Source organism: Pagrus major, chromosome 18, assembly GCF_040436345.1.
Source record: "Pagrus major chromosome 18, Pma_NU_1.0".
NCBI classification, from domain to species: domain Eukaryota; kingdom Metazoa; phylum Chordata; class Actinopteri; order Spariformes; family Sparidae; genus Pagrus; species Pagrus major.
Window position 1 is genome coordinate 22,124,933 of NC_133232.1, and position 17,412 is coordinate 22,142,344.

At 38.9% G+C, this 17,412-nt stretch overlaps 1 protein-coding gene across 1 annotated transcript; it reads left to right on the plus strand.

Moving 5' to 3' along the window:
• The first annotated feature begins 5,927 nt into the window (after window positions 1–5,927).
• Window positions 5,928–12,345, plus strand: vma21 (vacuolar ATPase assembly factor VMA21). The gene is made up of 3 exons (XM_073487209.1): window positions 5,928–6,094; window positions 6,417–6,526; window positions 11,340–12,345. Exons 1-3 carry the CDS (start codon window positions 6,033–6,035, stop codon window positions 11,477–11,479), a joined length of 312 nt encoding a protein of 103 aa, XP_073343310.1. The 5' UTR covers window positions 5,928–6,032; the 3' UTR covers window positions 11,480–12,345.
• The last annotated feature ends 5,067 nt before the right edge of the window (window positions 12,346–17,412 follow it).

Genomic DNA, 17,412 nt, shown 5'->3' on the forward strand with positions numbered 1-17,412 from the left:
TGTAAGAAGATTAACATTTCTGGAAAGAAAAAGAAAACAGTTCTTCTATTGAAATTTGTATTATGTTTGGGGGGATTTTCTCCAATATTGGCTTGAATTATGAAATGTTGGATAATTTAATCTTTTTGTGACTTAAATATTTATTTAAATGAAACCATGTGAGAAGATTAGAGGGGAAATCTCTTTTTGGTGGAACTGTCTAACTCACAGACATCTGAAACAACTGGACACCGCTGGGTCACAATCAAAAAGGGCTGGAAACTTCTAGTTTTACATTCACGGGAAAGCATCGACATTTTAATAAGCTTATTTGCTTCCTTGCAGAGAGTTGCATGAGAAACAGCAAGCCTGGCTCCGTCCCCTGTGGTACATAAAATATGTTAAAGTGCTCTCTAGGGTATAAATGTATCACAACTTTCTTACCACTGGTGCCCTTTTTATTTTTTCGCCCCTTCCCCTTAAACATCCTGAGTATGCCACTGGTTATGCTGAACTATTTCTCGGTCGGGACCAGTAACTTCCTGAAGTCTCTGCCAGTCTGGCTCATAACTCTTCATACACGAGATTGACGGTGTTAATTAATGACCTTTAGAGGTGTCAGAAGGTGTATTTTGTTACCAGGAAAGAGCCAGGCTTGCTATTTACCGCTGGCTTCAGTCTTTGCAATGAGCTAAATTAGCCATATTTAGCATACAGACGAGAGGGTGATATCTGGTCATCCAACTCTCAGCAAGAAAGTTAACAAGAGTATTTTGCTTGTTTTATGTAAAGATGTAATCTGAAAAGAAAGTTATAACCCTATTTGTTAAATAGATGCAGTGGATTAAATAGCCTAAATATAGCACCTGTGAAATGTAATGGAGTTGAAGTATAAAGTATCATTAAACAGAAATACTCAAGTCAAGTACAAGTACCTTAATATTGTGGATAAGTGCAGTACTTACATTGAGGTACATGCTGTCTTTCCCCCTCTGCATGGTACAAGAGGAAAACACTGGCACATAAAACTTGTTGACATGAATCCTCTCACCGACTAGCAGCGACTGACAGAACTATAAATAGCGCGTGGCTATTTTTAAAGTGCTGTTTTATGCTTACTCTGATTTCAAATGGAAACCTCATTGACAGTAACAGTTCCCTGCCATACCGCCTTGAATGTCTCCCGAAGGACACCGTGACGCCCGATCAAAACAACAGGTGTGGAGTGGGGGGCGCCTCGTGTTTGACAAGCAGTGCTGGTGACACGTGGAATGCAGAAGACATAGCTCGGGGAGCCCAGAAGGAGCCAGCCATGGGAAAAACTGCCAGGAGGTCAGAGGTCAAGATCCATGAGTAAAGAGAAGCTAATATTGAACTTGCAATAGAAGACCTCTTGACCAGGTCTACACTGTTATTCCGTTGAGAACACGACTGTTATCAGGCTTCAATTTTAGAGGCGGTTGTTTTGTTAAAATTCACAATCCCACCATGACGGGGTGAACACGTGCGTCCTGTTTCTGTACCGACTTCGTCCTCTGTGGTTTATGGTTTATTCCCAAAGCTCAATGCAATAAAGTATTTTAATTATTTTTTAGTTCTGCATCTGTATCCAGAGAAAATAAAGCACTGTGTATATCCAAGTGTATGGAGAGGATGTAATTTTGACCCTGCGTAATTACTGATGACTTGCTTATGAAAAGAGGTTGCTGTTTATTTTAGAATTATTGCTGCCTCTAATGATCAGTTGTTTTTCTGTACAGTTAGAAGAAAGGGATGTAATTACTTGGATACATTTTTAAAACAAACAAACTGAACTCTACAACCGTATCACAGTGCAGAAAGACACGCCCATCTACTCATGGACGAAGGGCTTGTGCTCGTTATGGGACGGATGTAATCGTCATAGTTTTGGTTCTTGGTTAGTTATTTCCTGTTTTATTTTGTAGTTATATCCGCTTGTGTCTTGTCCTCACACTGCCTGTTCACCTGTGTTCCCAGTGTTCTGCTTCTCTCCTGACTCCCCCTCATCAGCCCTGTTAGCTCTGCCCTGTTTCCACTGTCTCTCCATCGGCACCTCATCCCCTTATTCGTTTAGCTTGTACATACTGTGAGCCCATGTTGTTCCCTCACTCTTCGCTGGTTTGTCTGTTTCCATCCACACTTTGCCCTATGCTCCCTGTGTTCCTGATTTGTTCCTCATGTTTTTTTCTGGTTTGTTTTCAGTTATGTATTTCTCTTCAGTTTTTTTTTTCTTGGACTTTCCTTTGCCCGTGCAGACATCAGCTCATGAAAGCTTGCTTTTTGTTTTTCGACCTGCTTGCCTCTCTGAGTTCTGCATCTGGTTCCTCTTTTGTAACATGTGACAGTAAACATCAATGGCGTGAAACTGCTCACAACAAGGTCCGTGGATTATCTCAAGTAACCGTGTCACGCTTTCTAGAAAGAGACGTTGCTGTATTTTGGGGGGCTTTAAGCACCATTATATTTTGGAGACATCTCTGAGGTCGCTACTTTAAGAACTCATCAACTCACACCAAAATAAGCTGGATGGATAAAAAGCACTTCAGGTAAGAGGAAAAATATTGGGAGGTGAAGTGCATTTTATCTTTCATAAAACAGTGTAAAATTCACACGCAGTCCCTTCAAATCAGCATCGAATTGGATGCTTTGACCACAAAATAAATAAATAAAATGAGTGGCCTATTACACAATCTGAATATATTGTTTTTAGGTACGGTTATGTTTACGGCTTTGGCACCAAAGCCTGTTAATAATAACAACATTCCTAATACTGTATATAAACCATGACTCTGCAAAACTTTGACATTGACAGATATTTTGTTAACATCTATACTCATGATGTCTACATGTGGTTCTGTTGAATGAAAAGACGTGAACACATTATCTGTGTGTAAGTGAAGCAAGGTGCAGAAACCTCTCTCCCGTGCTTCCTGTCTGTCTCCAATGCGCAACGTCCAACAAAACAAAAAAGGCAAAAACATGTTTTTTTACAATTGTTCTTGGCGGATCATCCAGCAACATATTTAAGATTAAAATGATTCAGCATGACGATCCTCTGCCTCTGCAGAGCAGCTGGCGTATGGGGCTTTTTGTAGGAGTAACTACTCGGGAGTGAAATTGCCACAGAAAGCAAAATGATTATTTTGAACACACATCACTGGATTGTTCTTGGTGGATCTGGCTGGTCCCTTCTGAGAGTCCTTTCAAATGAAATGTGTTTTTGGGGGAACCTGCTGAGCGTGGAACCGGTGAGAACAAAGCCAACTGGAGCAGAAAGTGCCACTCCTTGACACTCAGCCGGGGAGACTTCAACCAGAAAACACGGTCAGAGCACGACACTAAATGTATATAGTTGGCACGAAATGGACGAAATGGCTCTCTGTTACATGTGCAATTTAATATGAAATAGTCTACAGTGTTACATTATTCAGGAAGGTAGGGTGTTCGAGCACACACCGCACATGTTATTTGTGCAAGTACAGCCGCTAGGGACACTGAGGTCATGTCATGTCATGTTATATCACCAAAGATGTAACTTAAAACTGCAATAAATGATCCTTGAATAATGAACTCACATGTTTAAATCCATCATGTTACAGCCTAGATATGGGAACGTAAAATAATGGAGACTGATGAGCAAGACATTTTTTAGACAATGGGAGGATTATATATTAACTGTTGAAAAAGCTTTCTATGATGTGTTTGAGTTCAAGGGTAATGATTATATATGCGCCCGTACATTACACAGCTCCTGATTTAATTTGTAAAAGCCATATACTTCTTATCATTAAAGGGTAACTCCCCCAATTTTAAACATTTAAGGGGAGTGCTACTTCATATATGAGAAAGTAATTTAAAGTTTTGTGGCTCCAGAGGAAGCTGCATCTAATATGATAAATTGCCTCCAGTGATGTCACTCAGTGGATATGTTGCATTGTTGGTAATGTAATCAAAAAGCAGTCCACTGGTCTTCATTGCACTCCTATTACACTGCTGGACTCATTACAGTTTAGAAACAAATGATCAGAATCGATGCAGCAGAACCAGAAATATCCCCTTTATTATTCCACACATTCTTCTTCCTTTTCAAAACGTGCTGCCTATATTACCCACAATGCAACTTAGCCACTGAGTGACATCACTGAAGGCAATTTTACATGCAGTTTTTCTCTGGAGCAAAAAAAATGGCTTAAACTACTATGTTCACATATGCAGTGTGACTCCACATTTTAATATATTAAATTGTGGAGTTCAGGTTGCTTTTCTGAAAACTTGACAAAGTTAACTAAACACTTAAATCATTATGTGGGGCCAATTTGACCATTCCCTGGTATATCAGAGTGCTTCTGCACCAAAGAAAGAGGCCGACCTGACTCAAACTTATTGAAAAATCTGCTTTCCCGAACATGACAGGCCTGTTTTTGTGGCTATTTTTACCCATTACATTGTTTATTTAGTGAAAAAGGAAAGGCAGTGATCAATCCATAAAAAAGCCTAAAGTGCTCCTGAGAGCAAATATTCTAAATAAATAGCCCAAAGAGGATTCAAATTGTATCTCTCAAGGACAAAGAAGACATTTTATGATGCTGATTTAGACACTTCGATTGTACTGTGGGTCACCTTGGACAAAAGAGGTTATATTGTAATACAATCTTCCTACATCTATGGAAAATTTGCAGGACAAAAAGAAAACAGGCTGAAGGCACTGCACACATTTGCTTTACCCACACAGTCATTTTCACTTGGGACTTGTAGGCGTGTACTGAGTTTGCTCAACTAACATATTTTAATTGGCACATGTTTTTTTTTTTTAATTTGGCCTATTTAAAAAACAAAGGCGACATGTGTATTCACTTCAGATGACAAGAGTTTAATTTCTGTATTTGACAACCGTACATTATTGGTATATTATTATAACATTTCACAAATGTTCACCTAAATAATATTTTATATTGAATTAAAAGCCTTAAATATGGAGATTGGTTAATACAATCAAGTTGTATAAAAGAACGTTAAGTGTTACTTTATGAAGCCTCAGTTAAAGTTGAATGGGAAGGCTTAAAAATAAAAATGTTTAAGATCCTTGCTATTAACAATTTTATTATGATAATGTGTTAAAATGTCAGCTTTTTTTCTTTTTCTTTGCCATTTCATAAGAAGAAGTTAGAATTAAATTAACACACGATGCAATATGTAAGAATTGGGCACATGTTGAATTCATACTCAAAAAATAGGGATAGCAGCAGAGCAACCGCTAACTGCTGCCAACTATAGCTGCTGCTAGCTAGTTAGCTTACAGCACAGGGAAAATGTTGGTGTTTACACTGCTAGTGCAGGAGTTTTGGCTGGCAGGTTAGCATGCTAAACATGCTATGCAACACAAAACATAGAGGTCTCTAAGATTTTACATCCAAAACCTATTGTTATAAAATAAAAATAATCAAAAGTTTATTAAGCTGTACAAATTACCCTTCCTTACAATAATGAAATACTTCTCACATAGCCTGTTTGTTGGTTGTTAATCCAACAATATATAGGCTTCTACAAAACTGATGTGTATGTTTGTACTTTTGAATACATACATAAATGTTGATCATAATAATACTTATGTACTTGCACTCAGGTAAGACCTTGAATGCGGCACCTTTACTTGTAATGGGGTATTTTGATTGTTCTTTTACTTGAGCAGAGGATCTGAACACTTCCTCTATCACTGACCCTGACAGAAAACTCTAAAAACAAAGGACACACATTGCTTGAATGTTGATAATCCTACATAAATCAACGAAGAGCACATATTTCGTCTAAAAATACATTTTATTTCTGCAGGACATGAACCAGGCTTCCACTCTCGCCTTAAAGTCTAGCCTCGCGAGACTAATTGGCGTCAAACGTTGTCATGTGACGACCCCATGACCTGATGCGGAAGAGGGGATTTCAGCAGCGACAACATAACACAGACGGGGAAACGCTGACTTAAACCGATTCAATTTACCCTTTATATCTTTATCTCGCCTCCCATCAGCCGAGCAATGGACGGATCCGTCAGAGCAGCTTCAGACGCCGCAGCCGGACCGCCGCCTTATTACAGAGGGTGAGACATAAATCAGCTACTTTAAACCAACAGCTAACCTTAGCTAGCTAGATAGCTAGCTAGCTAGCTTGACGCACTATCTTCTGTCTGCGGAGAGATGCCTGGCCTCAGACACCCCCGTTCTCCCTGTGCTCCTTGATGCTTACCATGTGCCAGAGTTTATAAAAAGCGTTTATTGAGTGCGGCGTAATGCGTGAACACATTAATCACCGCCAAGGGACATCCCCACATCAGGAGTCTGCATGTTAGCAGTCGCGTTGCTCCTCAACAGTAAGGTCGCTGTCTCTACTCTGCTGACTCACTGACTTCTGTGCTCCTGCAGGAACGAAGGCTCCCTGGTTTCAGCCCTCAAGACACTGCTGTTCTTCACCGTCCTCATGGTCACGCTGCCCATTGGCCTCTACTTCGCCACGAAGGCGTACGTCTTTGAGGGTACGGTACACAACACTACCTTGTTTGTGTTTGCACTTCGCAGCCTGATGACAGAAACTTGGATGAAAGAGGGGTGTTGAGCTCCAACTGCCCTTTGCATCTAGATAGATAAGATTACACTTTATTTATCCCTTGGATAAATGCTCATCACAGTTTGCCAATTTCATTTAAAAAAAAAACAGCAAATGTTACTTCACAGATGCAGGTATCAATAAATAGGTCCTCTTTGGATCCAAGGACATATCATGAAGCCAAAAAAAAGAGAGAGGTTATACTTACACTTGCTTTGTGATCATTAAGTCATAAAATAACAAGTCACCAAGGCTTTAAATAAATGGGCTTGTCAGGCCCTGATGAAGACTAGGGGTGGCGGTGGGACAAAATATCAATACAGCAATATATCACAATACTTCCTCTTCAGATGCGATTATCGATACACTGGCGCCAAATATCTTTATTTTTAATAAAATATGTGGCACAGGAATGATGACAAACATGGACCATGGACAAGTTGCAGTCAGTGTTTGTGATAAAGAGGCACTAAGTTAAGACTCTGTGTACTTTTGTCAGTGCTTCATCTCTTAGTGTCAGCTTCTTTGAAGCCGACACCACAATACAGCAAATAAATACATATTTCCTGCACGTTTCCTTTTTAGTGGTATTTTGTATTCTTCATTGAGACAGATGTCGTCATATATCATTAGATGATTGTCTTGCATTGTATCCATTATCACAGAATCGCTCATATTGTGATACTAAAGATATCACAGGCATTGTATTGTGAATCATATTGTATTGTGAGTTAGTCTGTGATTCCCAACCCTAATAAAGACCCTGAGTTGAACTGCGCAGGTGCTAAGCCTATTTATGAAAAAGGTTTTTTAATTTTTGCAAAGCAGTGCGCCATGGTATTTTTAGGTTGTGGCTTATCAATCGCAAAGTAGAAGTCTAACCTCTCGCTTTGTTTGAACCAAAGTGATGTATTCAAATAGCTTCTCTTGTCCAACCGGCACTCCAAAACCCAAAAACTCTTTCTTTTTACTAAATAACTGAAACGCTTAATTGATTATGAGAGTAGAGTAGTAGCAACAAATAAACATTTCCAAAATCCAAATATGCACAATTCCAAAAATATAAACAAAGTTCAGAGTAAGGTTGTTTCATGGTGAGTTTACCCAGGAGAAGTGACATAATGCTATGGCTATGTAGTTCTAGATGCAAACAATCTTTGTAATATTAAAGAATCAATACATTTATACACAGAAATGTATCCCCCCATGGCTCAAATAGTGGCTTTCATTCCTAACTTTATTTCTGATGATGGCATTGATGTTTAGGTGATAGAGGAAAATAATCCTTTCATGGTATACATGGTTAGTTCAAAAAGTCTGGAACGCTCAGGAAGTTCAATCAAAATGTGATGAAGGTGCTGCTTGGTGACGAACACAGAAGTTCAAAAGAGAAAAATCCAAGGCACTCATCTGGCAAATAAAGGTTTGAAAGCCTTTATTTAGATGTAATTTCATGCTTAGATTCTTCTAAGGGGGATTACAGGGATTGACATAAGTATTGAGCCCCCTTGGACTTTTACACAATTTGCAGTGTTACAACCTGAAATTGGAAATGAAAATGGATTTTTTGGGGGCTTTTTGCCATTTGATTAAAACAACATGCATAGCACACCAACAATAATTAAGACAAAAAACATCTGCTGGATGAAGTATTCACCCTTTTAAGTCAATAATTTAGCTGCAATTACAGCAGCAAGTCTCTAGTGGTATGTCTGTACCAGCTTTGCACATCTGTACACTAAAATATTTGCCCATTTTTCTTGGCAAATTAGCCCAAACTCGGTTAGACTTGATGGAGACGGCCTGTGAACAGTCGAGGCTTGCCACTGATTCTCAGTTTGATTGATGCGTGATGTGCTGTTTGACTCAGCCATCGTAAGACATTAACATTGTTTGCCTCAAACCATTCCAGTGTAACTCTGGCCGTATGCGTAGTGTCACTGTCCTGCTGGAAGGTTAAACTTCGCTCCAGTCTCAAAACAGGTTTTCTTCCAGAATTGCCATGTATTTGGCTAAGGGCTTTGTGCAGGGCTCCATATCAGCAGCACCAGCCAAATACTGGTAAAATATGCAGTTGGCTCCTAGATTTACTTCACTCATCAGGCACTAAAACAAAGGTAATCTATTGAGGGGCTGGGGACATTCGAACATTCACTAGACATTTGGCCATGGCGATTTTGCACCCTGGCTGTGCAATATGACCAAAACATTTTTATTTTTATATATATATATATATATATATATATATATATATATATATATATATATATATATATATATATATATACACACAAAACATATTATGATAGAGCACATTGATGTGGAATACTGGTGGTTCAGGTCGGTCTTCACTTGATGAAGAAAAGAGTAAAGTCGATATGAGTTTGGTACAAACGGACATCTGTCGACAGAGAAGATCTTTGTATACATAGACACAGCAACACCACAAGCTTAGAGTAACAAACATTTGCTCAGCTTTATACAATGTGTATAAAGCTGAGCAATCTCTTCCAGGCTCGTCTCATCTGTACTTCCAGATTACATAAGCATGCCAAGTGTGAAGTACAGTGTGTAACCATATCAACACACAAACATTTTTATGAGACGCAGAATCAGACAATCCCTTATGATCCTAAATTTCTCCCACAAACATTTTCTGTAGATTCAATTAATAGTTTAAATAAAATCACAACATGAAAAAAGATGATTTCTCATATACTCAACAAATAAACTCTTGCTTTGAGTGTTTTGTTCCTTGTATTTACAACCTGTCTACAAAATATAAAAAGGTTAATAGAAAACACTGTTAAAAGAGTCAAGTGGTGTTACTGTGGCGGGGACAAGGGAGGTTTATTCACAAACTACTTAAATCTGCCCGCTTCAGTTCCCCTTCCCACAGAAGCAGAACAACAGAATCAATAATAAATCAACAATTTATTTTGTCTATCGTCAATCTATCTTTATATTGCACAGCCCCACTTTAGCTTCATCCATCTTGTCCTCCATCTTGACCAGTTTCCCAGGAACTGCTGATGAAATCATCTCCACAGCATGATGCTGCCACCACCATGTTTCACTGTGGGGTTGGTGTGCTCAGGATGATGTGCATGGTTGGGTTTCTGCTAAAACATAGCTCTCTGCACCAAGGCCAAAAAGTTCAAGTCTGGTCTCATCTGACCAGACCTCCTTTTTAACATGTCTGCTGTGTCTCCGTCATGGCTTGTGACAAACTCCGAAAGGATCTTCTCATGGTTTTTTTTTTTTAAGTAACCGCTTTCTTCTCCACACACTTGCATACAGGCCAGGGGCCACATTCATAAAGCTTTCTTGTACTAAGAGTTGATCCTAGTGACAAAACTCTAAGAAAGCTCTTAGAATTATAATGTTTTGTAAGAAGTTTTCCTTAAAATAAAAAATAGATCCTGGTAAGGAAAAAAGCTATTCACAAAGCATCTTAGCTCTTAAAAGAGCTTGTAAGGTGAACATCGGTCAGAAGTAGGGAGGAGGACTTTTGAGAGCCATAGGAGTTTCTTACACAGAGGAGAAAATGGTGACAAGACAAAAAGGAGAAATATTCTCCAAATGCTGAATGGAAATTAGTTAATGAAACGCTTCAGTTTAGGTCGTGCAGGGGTTTTGTTGTTGATCAGCCAATCACAGCTTTTAAAAGAATGTGTCTCACATAGCAACTGGGTTAACCACGCCTCCTCAAAGAGATAAAAGTTTCTGTCTCGTCCTCGCTCAGAGTTGCTCTAAGAGGTTTCCTGAGTCACTCTTAAGGCTGGGACTCCCTGCTAGGAATTTTTAGGCTAAGTGATGTTTCCATCAGCCTCTTGGTTGCTTCTTTGATAAATACCCACTTACTTCAGGCAGACTTTCTCTTGGTAGTTTTGCTGTTGTGCCGTATTCTTTCCATCTTCTACTGATGGATTTAACAGTGCTCTCTGAGATATTCAGAGCTTGGGTTATTCCTTTTGTACAACCCAACCCCACTTTGTACTTCACCACAATTTCATCCCCGCCTGCCCTGTTTGATGAGCTCCTTGGTCGTCATGATGCTGTTTGTTTGGTAATGTTCTCTAACAGACTGTGGCCTTCAGAACTGGTGTATTTATATTTATATTTATATTTATATTAAACTGCAAACATGTTGACTAATTATTGCTATTTATCTAATTCTGTGACTTCTGAAAGCAAATAGTTGCACTAGATTTTAGTTAGGGGTTTCACAGCAAAGGCAGTGAATACATGTGCACTCAAAACTTAATAACTCACAATTACTTTTAATGATTTTGTCTTGATCCATCACAAACAACCACAATGAAACACATTTTAATTTGACATTTGTAAAATGAGGACATAATGTGGAGAAGCCTTAGTGGGTGGTGGATTCTTTTGCAAAGACTCTATACATAAAAATAATTGCGGGTACTTTATTACATTTACTGGTCTGTAAATCTGATTTTGTCATGAAGCTGTCCTGCTAATTGGTTTATTAAATTGCCCTCAATGACCTAATGCAGATATCGATAATGGTGAGACAAGACATTAATCATCTCATGATAATCATCATGTTGCCCGAAACTACTGTTATTGTTCTGAAGTGTTAAATTGAAGTGAATGAACGATGCAGATGTTTAAGCTTCAAAAAATGATGTAGACAATCCTGTTTTTTTGGGGTTTTTTTTGCAGTGTAATGCATTTTCTGATCACGGTTAACTCCTCTCCACCTCCTCTTCCAGGTTCGATGAAGATGTCAAGCTCTGACAGCTACTTCTATGCAGCCATTGTCGCAGTGCTTGCCGTGCATGTGGTTTTGGCTTTGTTTGTTTACGTGGCCTGGAACGAGGGCACGCCTAAAGGGAAGGGCAAAGACGATTAAGGCATGTCCTTATCGGCTCATAAGACCGCGGGAGATGGACAGACGCGGGCATGGATCCACAGCCCCCCCACCATGGGCTCCAGCACTAAACTCAGCACCATCTACCAACCAGACTGTTAGGGGATCTGGTTTGCTCTTAGGCTTTAACCCGAGGTTAAAGCGGGAAACTGTTTTATTATTCCCTGGCATGGGGGAGTGGAGGCTGCTGGGTGTGTTTTTTCACCAGCCTCAGCAGGCCCGCTATTTCGACTTTTTTGTTCTCTGAAAATGTTACTTTTGTTGACATAGGACGGCCCCTATTTTTAAGAGGCTTTGTTATAAGCTGCCATTTGGCTAAAGGCTATAAGTCCCGTCACAGTAAAGAGTTTGTCATGTAGGAAAACATCTTGGGCTGCTCACACACACACACATGCTGAATTTTGTGGGTATGAAGGATTTGATTCGTTCTCCATCCATTCTGTGAGAGTTCATGCTCGTGAATGAATTAATCTGTCCTCAAATTTCAGTTCTTATCTGCATACAATTTAAAGATGTCTCTTAACTTCATTATAACCCCATAGTGTGCTTGCCTTTCATGCTGTATTTCAGATCAAAATCATTGTGATGTCCCTAAAATAATCAGATTCATCCGTTTGTCCTCGTAAACAAGTGTTTTTCTTTCTGTTTTTAAGAGTTTGTGAAGTGTAGCTCAGTGATATTTTTGGATCTTTAAATTAGCGAAATTGTTGCAAGATTAAATTGTATTTAAAGGAGTGTTTTGTATTGGAAGATGTTTGGTGGGTTTGAGGATACAGATGTATGTGAAGTTGGTGTGATGCAGATGAGAATGTTGAGTTACTTTAATAAACTTGAAAATTCAAACTTTATAGTTGTCTAAAATCTTTTCAGAGGCTTTATCTTTGTTATTTCATGATGCAGTGGTATTTATTTTTTCTAAGATTGTGGACTATATTGTCCACGATACAGACAAAAACAGGTTGATCCTCAGGCGTCCTACTGTATATGCTATCTTTGTAAATTTATAATACCAGTATAATAAGCTGTCTTATATTGAAAAAGTTTGGGGTTGAAAATGTGTAGCTTCAGCCCGCCAACATATAAAATGCATCAGTGTCTTGATAAAATGAGATTTAAGATGCGATAAAATCTAGGATAAACCTTTTTAAATGAGGTCTGCATGTGATTAACAGGCTGTATCACACAAGAGGCTTTGACTTTCCCTACCATCTGTTGTGTGGGCCACACCAAACCAAAATGTGCGCACCGAGATGAACGTGTGTGTGCATGCATTTATTTACCTAGAGACTTTCTTTCTGAAGGATGTCAGCTTAGTTTTATTCATGCAAAGTCAAAATCAGCTGAAAACAAACTGGATGTGTAAGTGAGTGGAGGCACTGTGTTTCTGTCTTTGTCATAGACAGATTTGTTATAGTATTTGTCCCAGAGGCAAATTCAACTGTCACAACAGAAAGACACAAGACAGTTTAGTTGTTTTTGTAGGCAGGCATGCAACAACATTATGATTTGTGACTCTCAGAGACCAGCAGCAAGAGAAATAAGATAAAAACAATATAAATATTAACGCACATCTCTTGAACTCTAGCTTACACACACATACTTTGAATTCTTGCACAGAATTGTACAGCTCTTTCATTTAAATAGTGGTCATATTGTTCATGTGTTCAATATTTTTTCACATGTATTTGCTATTAACCAATATACCAAGTTCTATGTTTGAAAACCTGCCTGGCAAGAGCTTGTTTGTATTAAAGGAGACATATTCTGCTCATTTTCAGATTCATAATTTTATTTTGGGTTACTACTAGAACAGGTTTACATGCTTTAGTGCTCAAAAAACAATCAGTTTCCTCATACTGTCCAGTGCTGCAGCTCTGTATTCCCCCTCTACCTGGAACGCTCTGTTTTAGCTCCTGTCTCTTTAAGGCCCCCCCCTCCTGAATACCCAGTCTGCTCTGATTGGTCAGCTCACACACGCCTGACCCAGCATAGCTAACAACAACAGAGCAGCTTTGCTAATTCAATTTGTACGTGCCAAATTAACAGCTAGGTATAAAATAGGCAAATGTTTAACATGGTGATGTAGTGTGATTTCACAAAGTCACGGAATTAAAAGCCAGACTAAGAAATGGGCACCTATTATAGGTTTGTCTTCTTCCTGCTCCTGTTTTATCCACGGGATGTCTATATGTATAGTTGGTAAAAGTGTATAATGTGTCCTCTACTGTTTTTTGGGAAATTATACACTGAAATTAGCAAAAAAAAATGCACCTGGATGAGGCAGGTAGACAGTGACAGTGCAATAAAAAGGTGTTCTACAACAAATCAGACAAGCCTGAGATGCAATAACACAATTCTGTAGTGAGGACTGTTAAAATTGATTCCCTGATTCATTCACTTTCAAAGCTGAATGCACCTAAAGACATTTTATTGAGATGTGCACGGAAAAAAGATCACGTTCTAAATTGATTACCCTGATTGGTCCAGGCCTGTTTGAGATTATAGTGAAAAGAATCAATCATGTGGCCACAGCAACTCAAGCTTTTTCTCCAGTCTGCTGAGATAACAGCTCATGAGCTACCTTATTGACTTCTGCAGAGTGTCTCAGCTGTCACTTGGTGGCAGCAAACAGTCAGCCACTTCCCATAAACAACACAACATGGAAGCCAAGACAAGAACTGACAGATGCCAAGCCATAATGACGTTTTCTGCCTCAGAAACCATGTCAGCAGCTGAGTTCTGTTCATTTTCCTCTGTGCTGTGTGCCCCTCTCTCTCTCAGTGTAGCTCCCACACTGTATTCTGCAGAGTTTGGGTGCTGGAGCTATGCAAGTCTGTATTGAGTTTAACGAGGCTGGTGTTTGGTGATGATGAGGTGACAGGCCTGCAAGCAATCAGACTGATTCAGTCAGCAAACATCACAAGCCTCGCCTTCATCTGGCTGATATTTCATAAGCTTACACTCGCGGTGACACAAAGTTGATGCAAGGGCAGGCTTTGCTTCTGGCTCTTTGTCATTTATCGCGCATTAGCAGGTTGGGTGCATAGTGTCAGTGTGATGAAAAAAACAAAACACAGGCCGGAGAGCACAGAACACTGCACTGGGTCAGGGATTAAATAAACACCACAACAACACTCCTTGACGACTTTATTATTCGTCCTGCCTGTCCCAAAATACACAGTCTTGGGTACATATGACAGAATTTAACAAATTAGACAGATATATGAGTATACATCATAATAACTACTCAGATGGAAATTAAAAGCGACTCTGCGTCTCTGTGATTTGAATTTCCTTTGCCCAGCAGATGGCATGCCGAGCAGACACAACGCTCAGAGAGCAGCTCCGCAGTGTTTGAGTAAAAGTGAAGGGAGAGGGCAGTAGAGTACCGTGCTGCAGCTGGTGGAAAATTATGTGAACACACCACAGGGTACAAAAAGAATAAAGTGATAGAATAACTCATCTGGACACATAAAATTATATCCACCATTAAGCATAACCAAGGCAGCGCTTTATTGTGTTGGTCCGTGCTGTTATTTCCCAAGAAACTCTGCTCAGGTGCTTCTGAGAAGATAATTACAGGCCTAAAACACGAACACTGGGGGATTATTGTTTTATCTTATTTATTATTCATTTATCCCAAACATAAAACCCAGTAAATAAAGGTTATGTAAATACAGATTTTTATGAAGATCTGTAGAAATATCCTCAGTCTTGACACTGCCGTGCTCTACAATTAAAAATACTCTATTACATAATCAAATAGGTCTTTAGTTAACCCTCATAGTCAGCAATGCGTTTGGAGCATTGCTGACATTTATTACATTTCACTGTGCTTTGTTTGCGGGGGTGTTTTGCTGCATTCAAGTGTAGATCGTGTATTTATAAATATAGATGTTGGATTACGCCATCAGAGTTTTGATTCAACTGAAAGGTAATTGGATGACTATTGGCCCCTTCAGAGCATTTTTTACATCCGCTCCTAGCTTCTCTTTGTATCTGAGAATTCAAAAATTTGGCTCCTCATCACTAATGGTTAAGTTAATCAACATAAGAACCCACTAGACAATGACTAAGAGGCATTAAAACTCAAGTTTTTAGGGACTGTACAGAAATTCTGAAGAAAAGAGTGGTAGTTATATAGTTAAGATGCTTTTATTGTGCATTTGTTTCAAATGTAACACTTTTTTTAAAAGTACAAATGAATATCAGCTTAACAATTGAAGGGGAAAAGTTGAATCTTTTAAAAATGTCCCTCAATGTCATAATAACTTAGTATTTAGTATGTCCCTCTTTTGCTTTAATGGCAACATGCACTCGACGGACTCCACAAGTTTGTGTTAAACCTGATGAATCATGTTATCCCAGCATGATTTTACAACACTGAACATTTATGGGGGGCATTCGCAGACTGAGTAAGCCAAGTATTTTATGACATCACAAGAAGCTCTTTGGAACACAGTCAGATCATGCTGGGATCGCATGAGGCAAACTTGTGGAGTCCTTGCCAGCTCGATTACTGGCCATTAAAACAAAGGGAAATGCGCAATACTAAGATATTCTGTAATCTGTGGACATTATTAAATATTCAACTTTTCACTTATATTGTTAAGCTGATATTGTCATTAGCCATTAAAAAAAATGACTGGAATAATCATGTTATTTGCCAAAGCATATTTTGCATACAGTACGCATTACTGAGAACAAGGTGAAGGGGGGCATTCGCAAAGGGGGGAGCATAACAATCATATCAGCATCTAAAATTCTTTGTAATGTGCATGTTTAGTTTTTAAAGGCTAATTTAATTTTACAAATTCAGTTATATTACTTTTCTATCTTGTGTGGAGAGTGTTGCAATTTCTCTCATAGTTACGGAGAGGATCCAAAGAAAACACTGATAACACTGGAGAGGGCCTTTTAAAAAGTGAAACACAATGTTCAGACCCTTTCCCTCACCCTCAAATAAACTGCAAAGAAAACACCACTCTTCACTTCACAGAGCTACAAAGTACAAAAGCTACCACTGATCAAAGATGAGGCAAAAAAAAAAAAACTGCTTCATGTCATCTGATGTTAACAAATCACAGTTTTGTTGTGTGATTCAGATTAAGCTAGAAGCCTTAAAAATACAACGTTCTGCATGGTATGGCAGTCTGATATTAGCTTTTGTAGCTACATATAATTTATTGTAACATGCTCTATAACTTCAAAAATGTGCTACGCTGTTTGTCTTCTATAATGAGCTGACTCTCTGATGCGACTACAATTTAAAGTGTTGGCCTTAACACTAAAAGGATTTCATTTCAAAGTGCTGGATGTCCATCTATACTCATAACTCACATCGATTCATCCGTCAGCATTTCAAAAACACATATAACCCTCGTCTCACAGATGATCACTTTATTATATTTTAAGATGATGTACGCCTCTTTGAGTAACCTTCATGTTTTATTTTCATTTGGAAAAATAGATGTGACATTTTTTAGAATGAGACTGTTCTGGTTCACTTACTGATTTATGGAGCTATACATTACCAATAATACTCCTGACTGTTTCGTCTGGGAGATCTGAAACATAGACTATTGTTTCTGGCATTGCAACACTCTAGAGGAAAGAACAGTATGCCAAGACTATACTCAATCATATCTTCACACTTACAGAAACTTAAGTTTCAGAAACTTGACTCTTGTTTTTAATACTTTTAAGTTAAAAGTCTATTTGTTCTTCCCTTGACGCATCCAGCACTGACAGAAAATCACATCAGTCCAAAGGTATGAGAGCGTTTCCTCGTCATGAGCGCGCTATGTCATTAATTTTAAGGTTTCCATACCAGGGCTGCATGTGTGTGCTGTGCTTTCCTGGCACGGATAAGAGTAAGATGTGCATGTGTGGGACATGCAGACAGCAAAGGCTTT

Bases quoted from the DNA above. Each gene is read 5' to 3' on its own strand.
- vma21 (XM_073487209.1), top strand. From the start codon at position 6,033: ATGGACGGATCCGTCAGAGCAGCTTCAGACGCCGCAGCCGGACCGCCG. The intron at 6,095-6,416 runs GTGAGACATAAA...GTGCTCCTGCAG, and splicing joins CCGCCGCCTTATTACAGAGG to GAACGAAGGCTCCCTGGTTT. The intron at 6,527-11,339 runs GTACGGTACACA...CTCCTCTTCCAG, and splicing joins GAAGGCGTACGTCTTTGAGG to GTTCGATGAAGATGTCAAGC.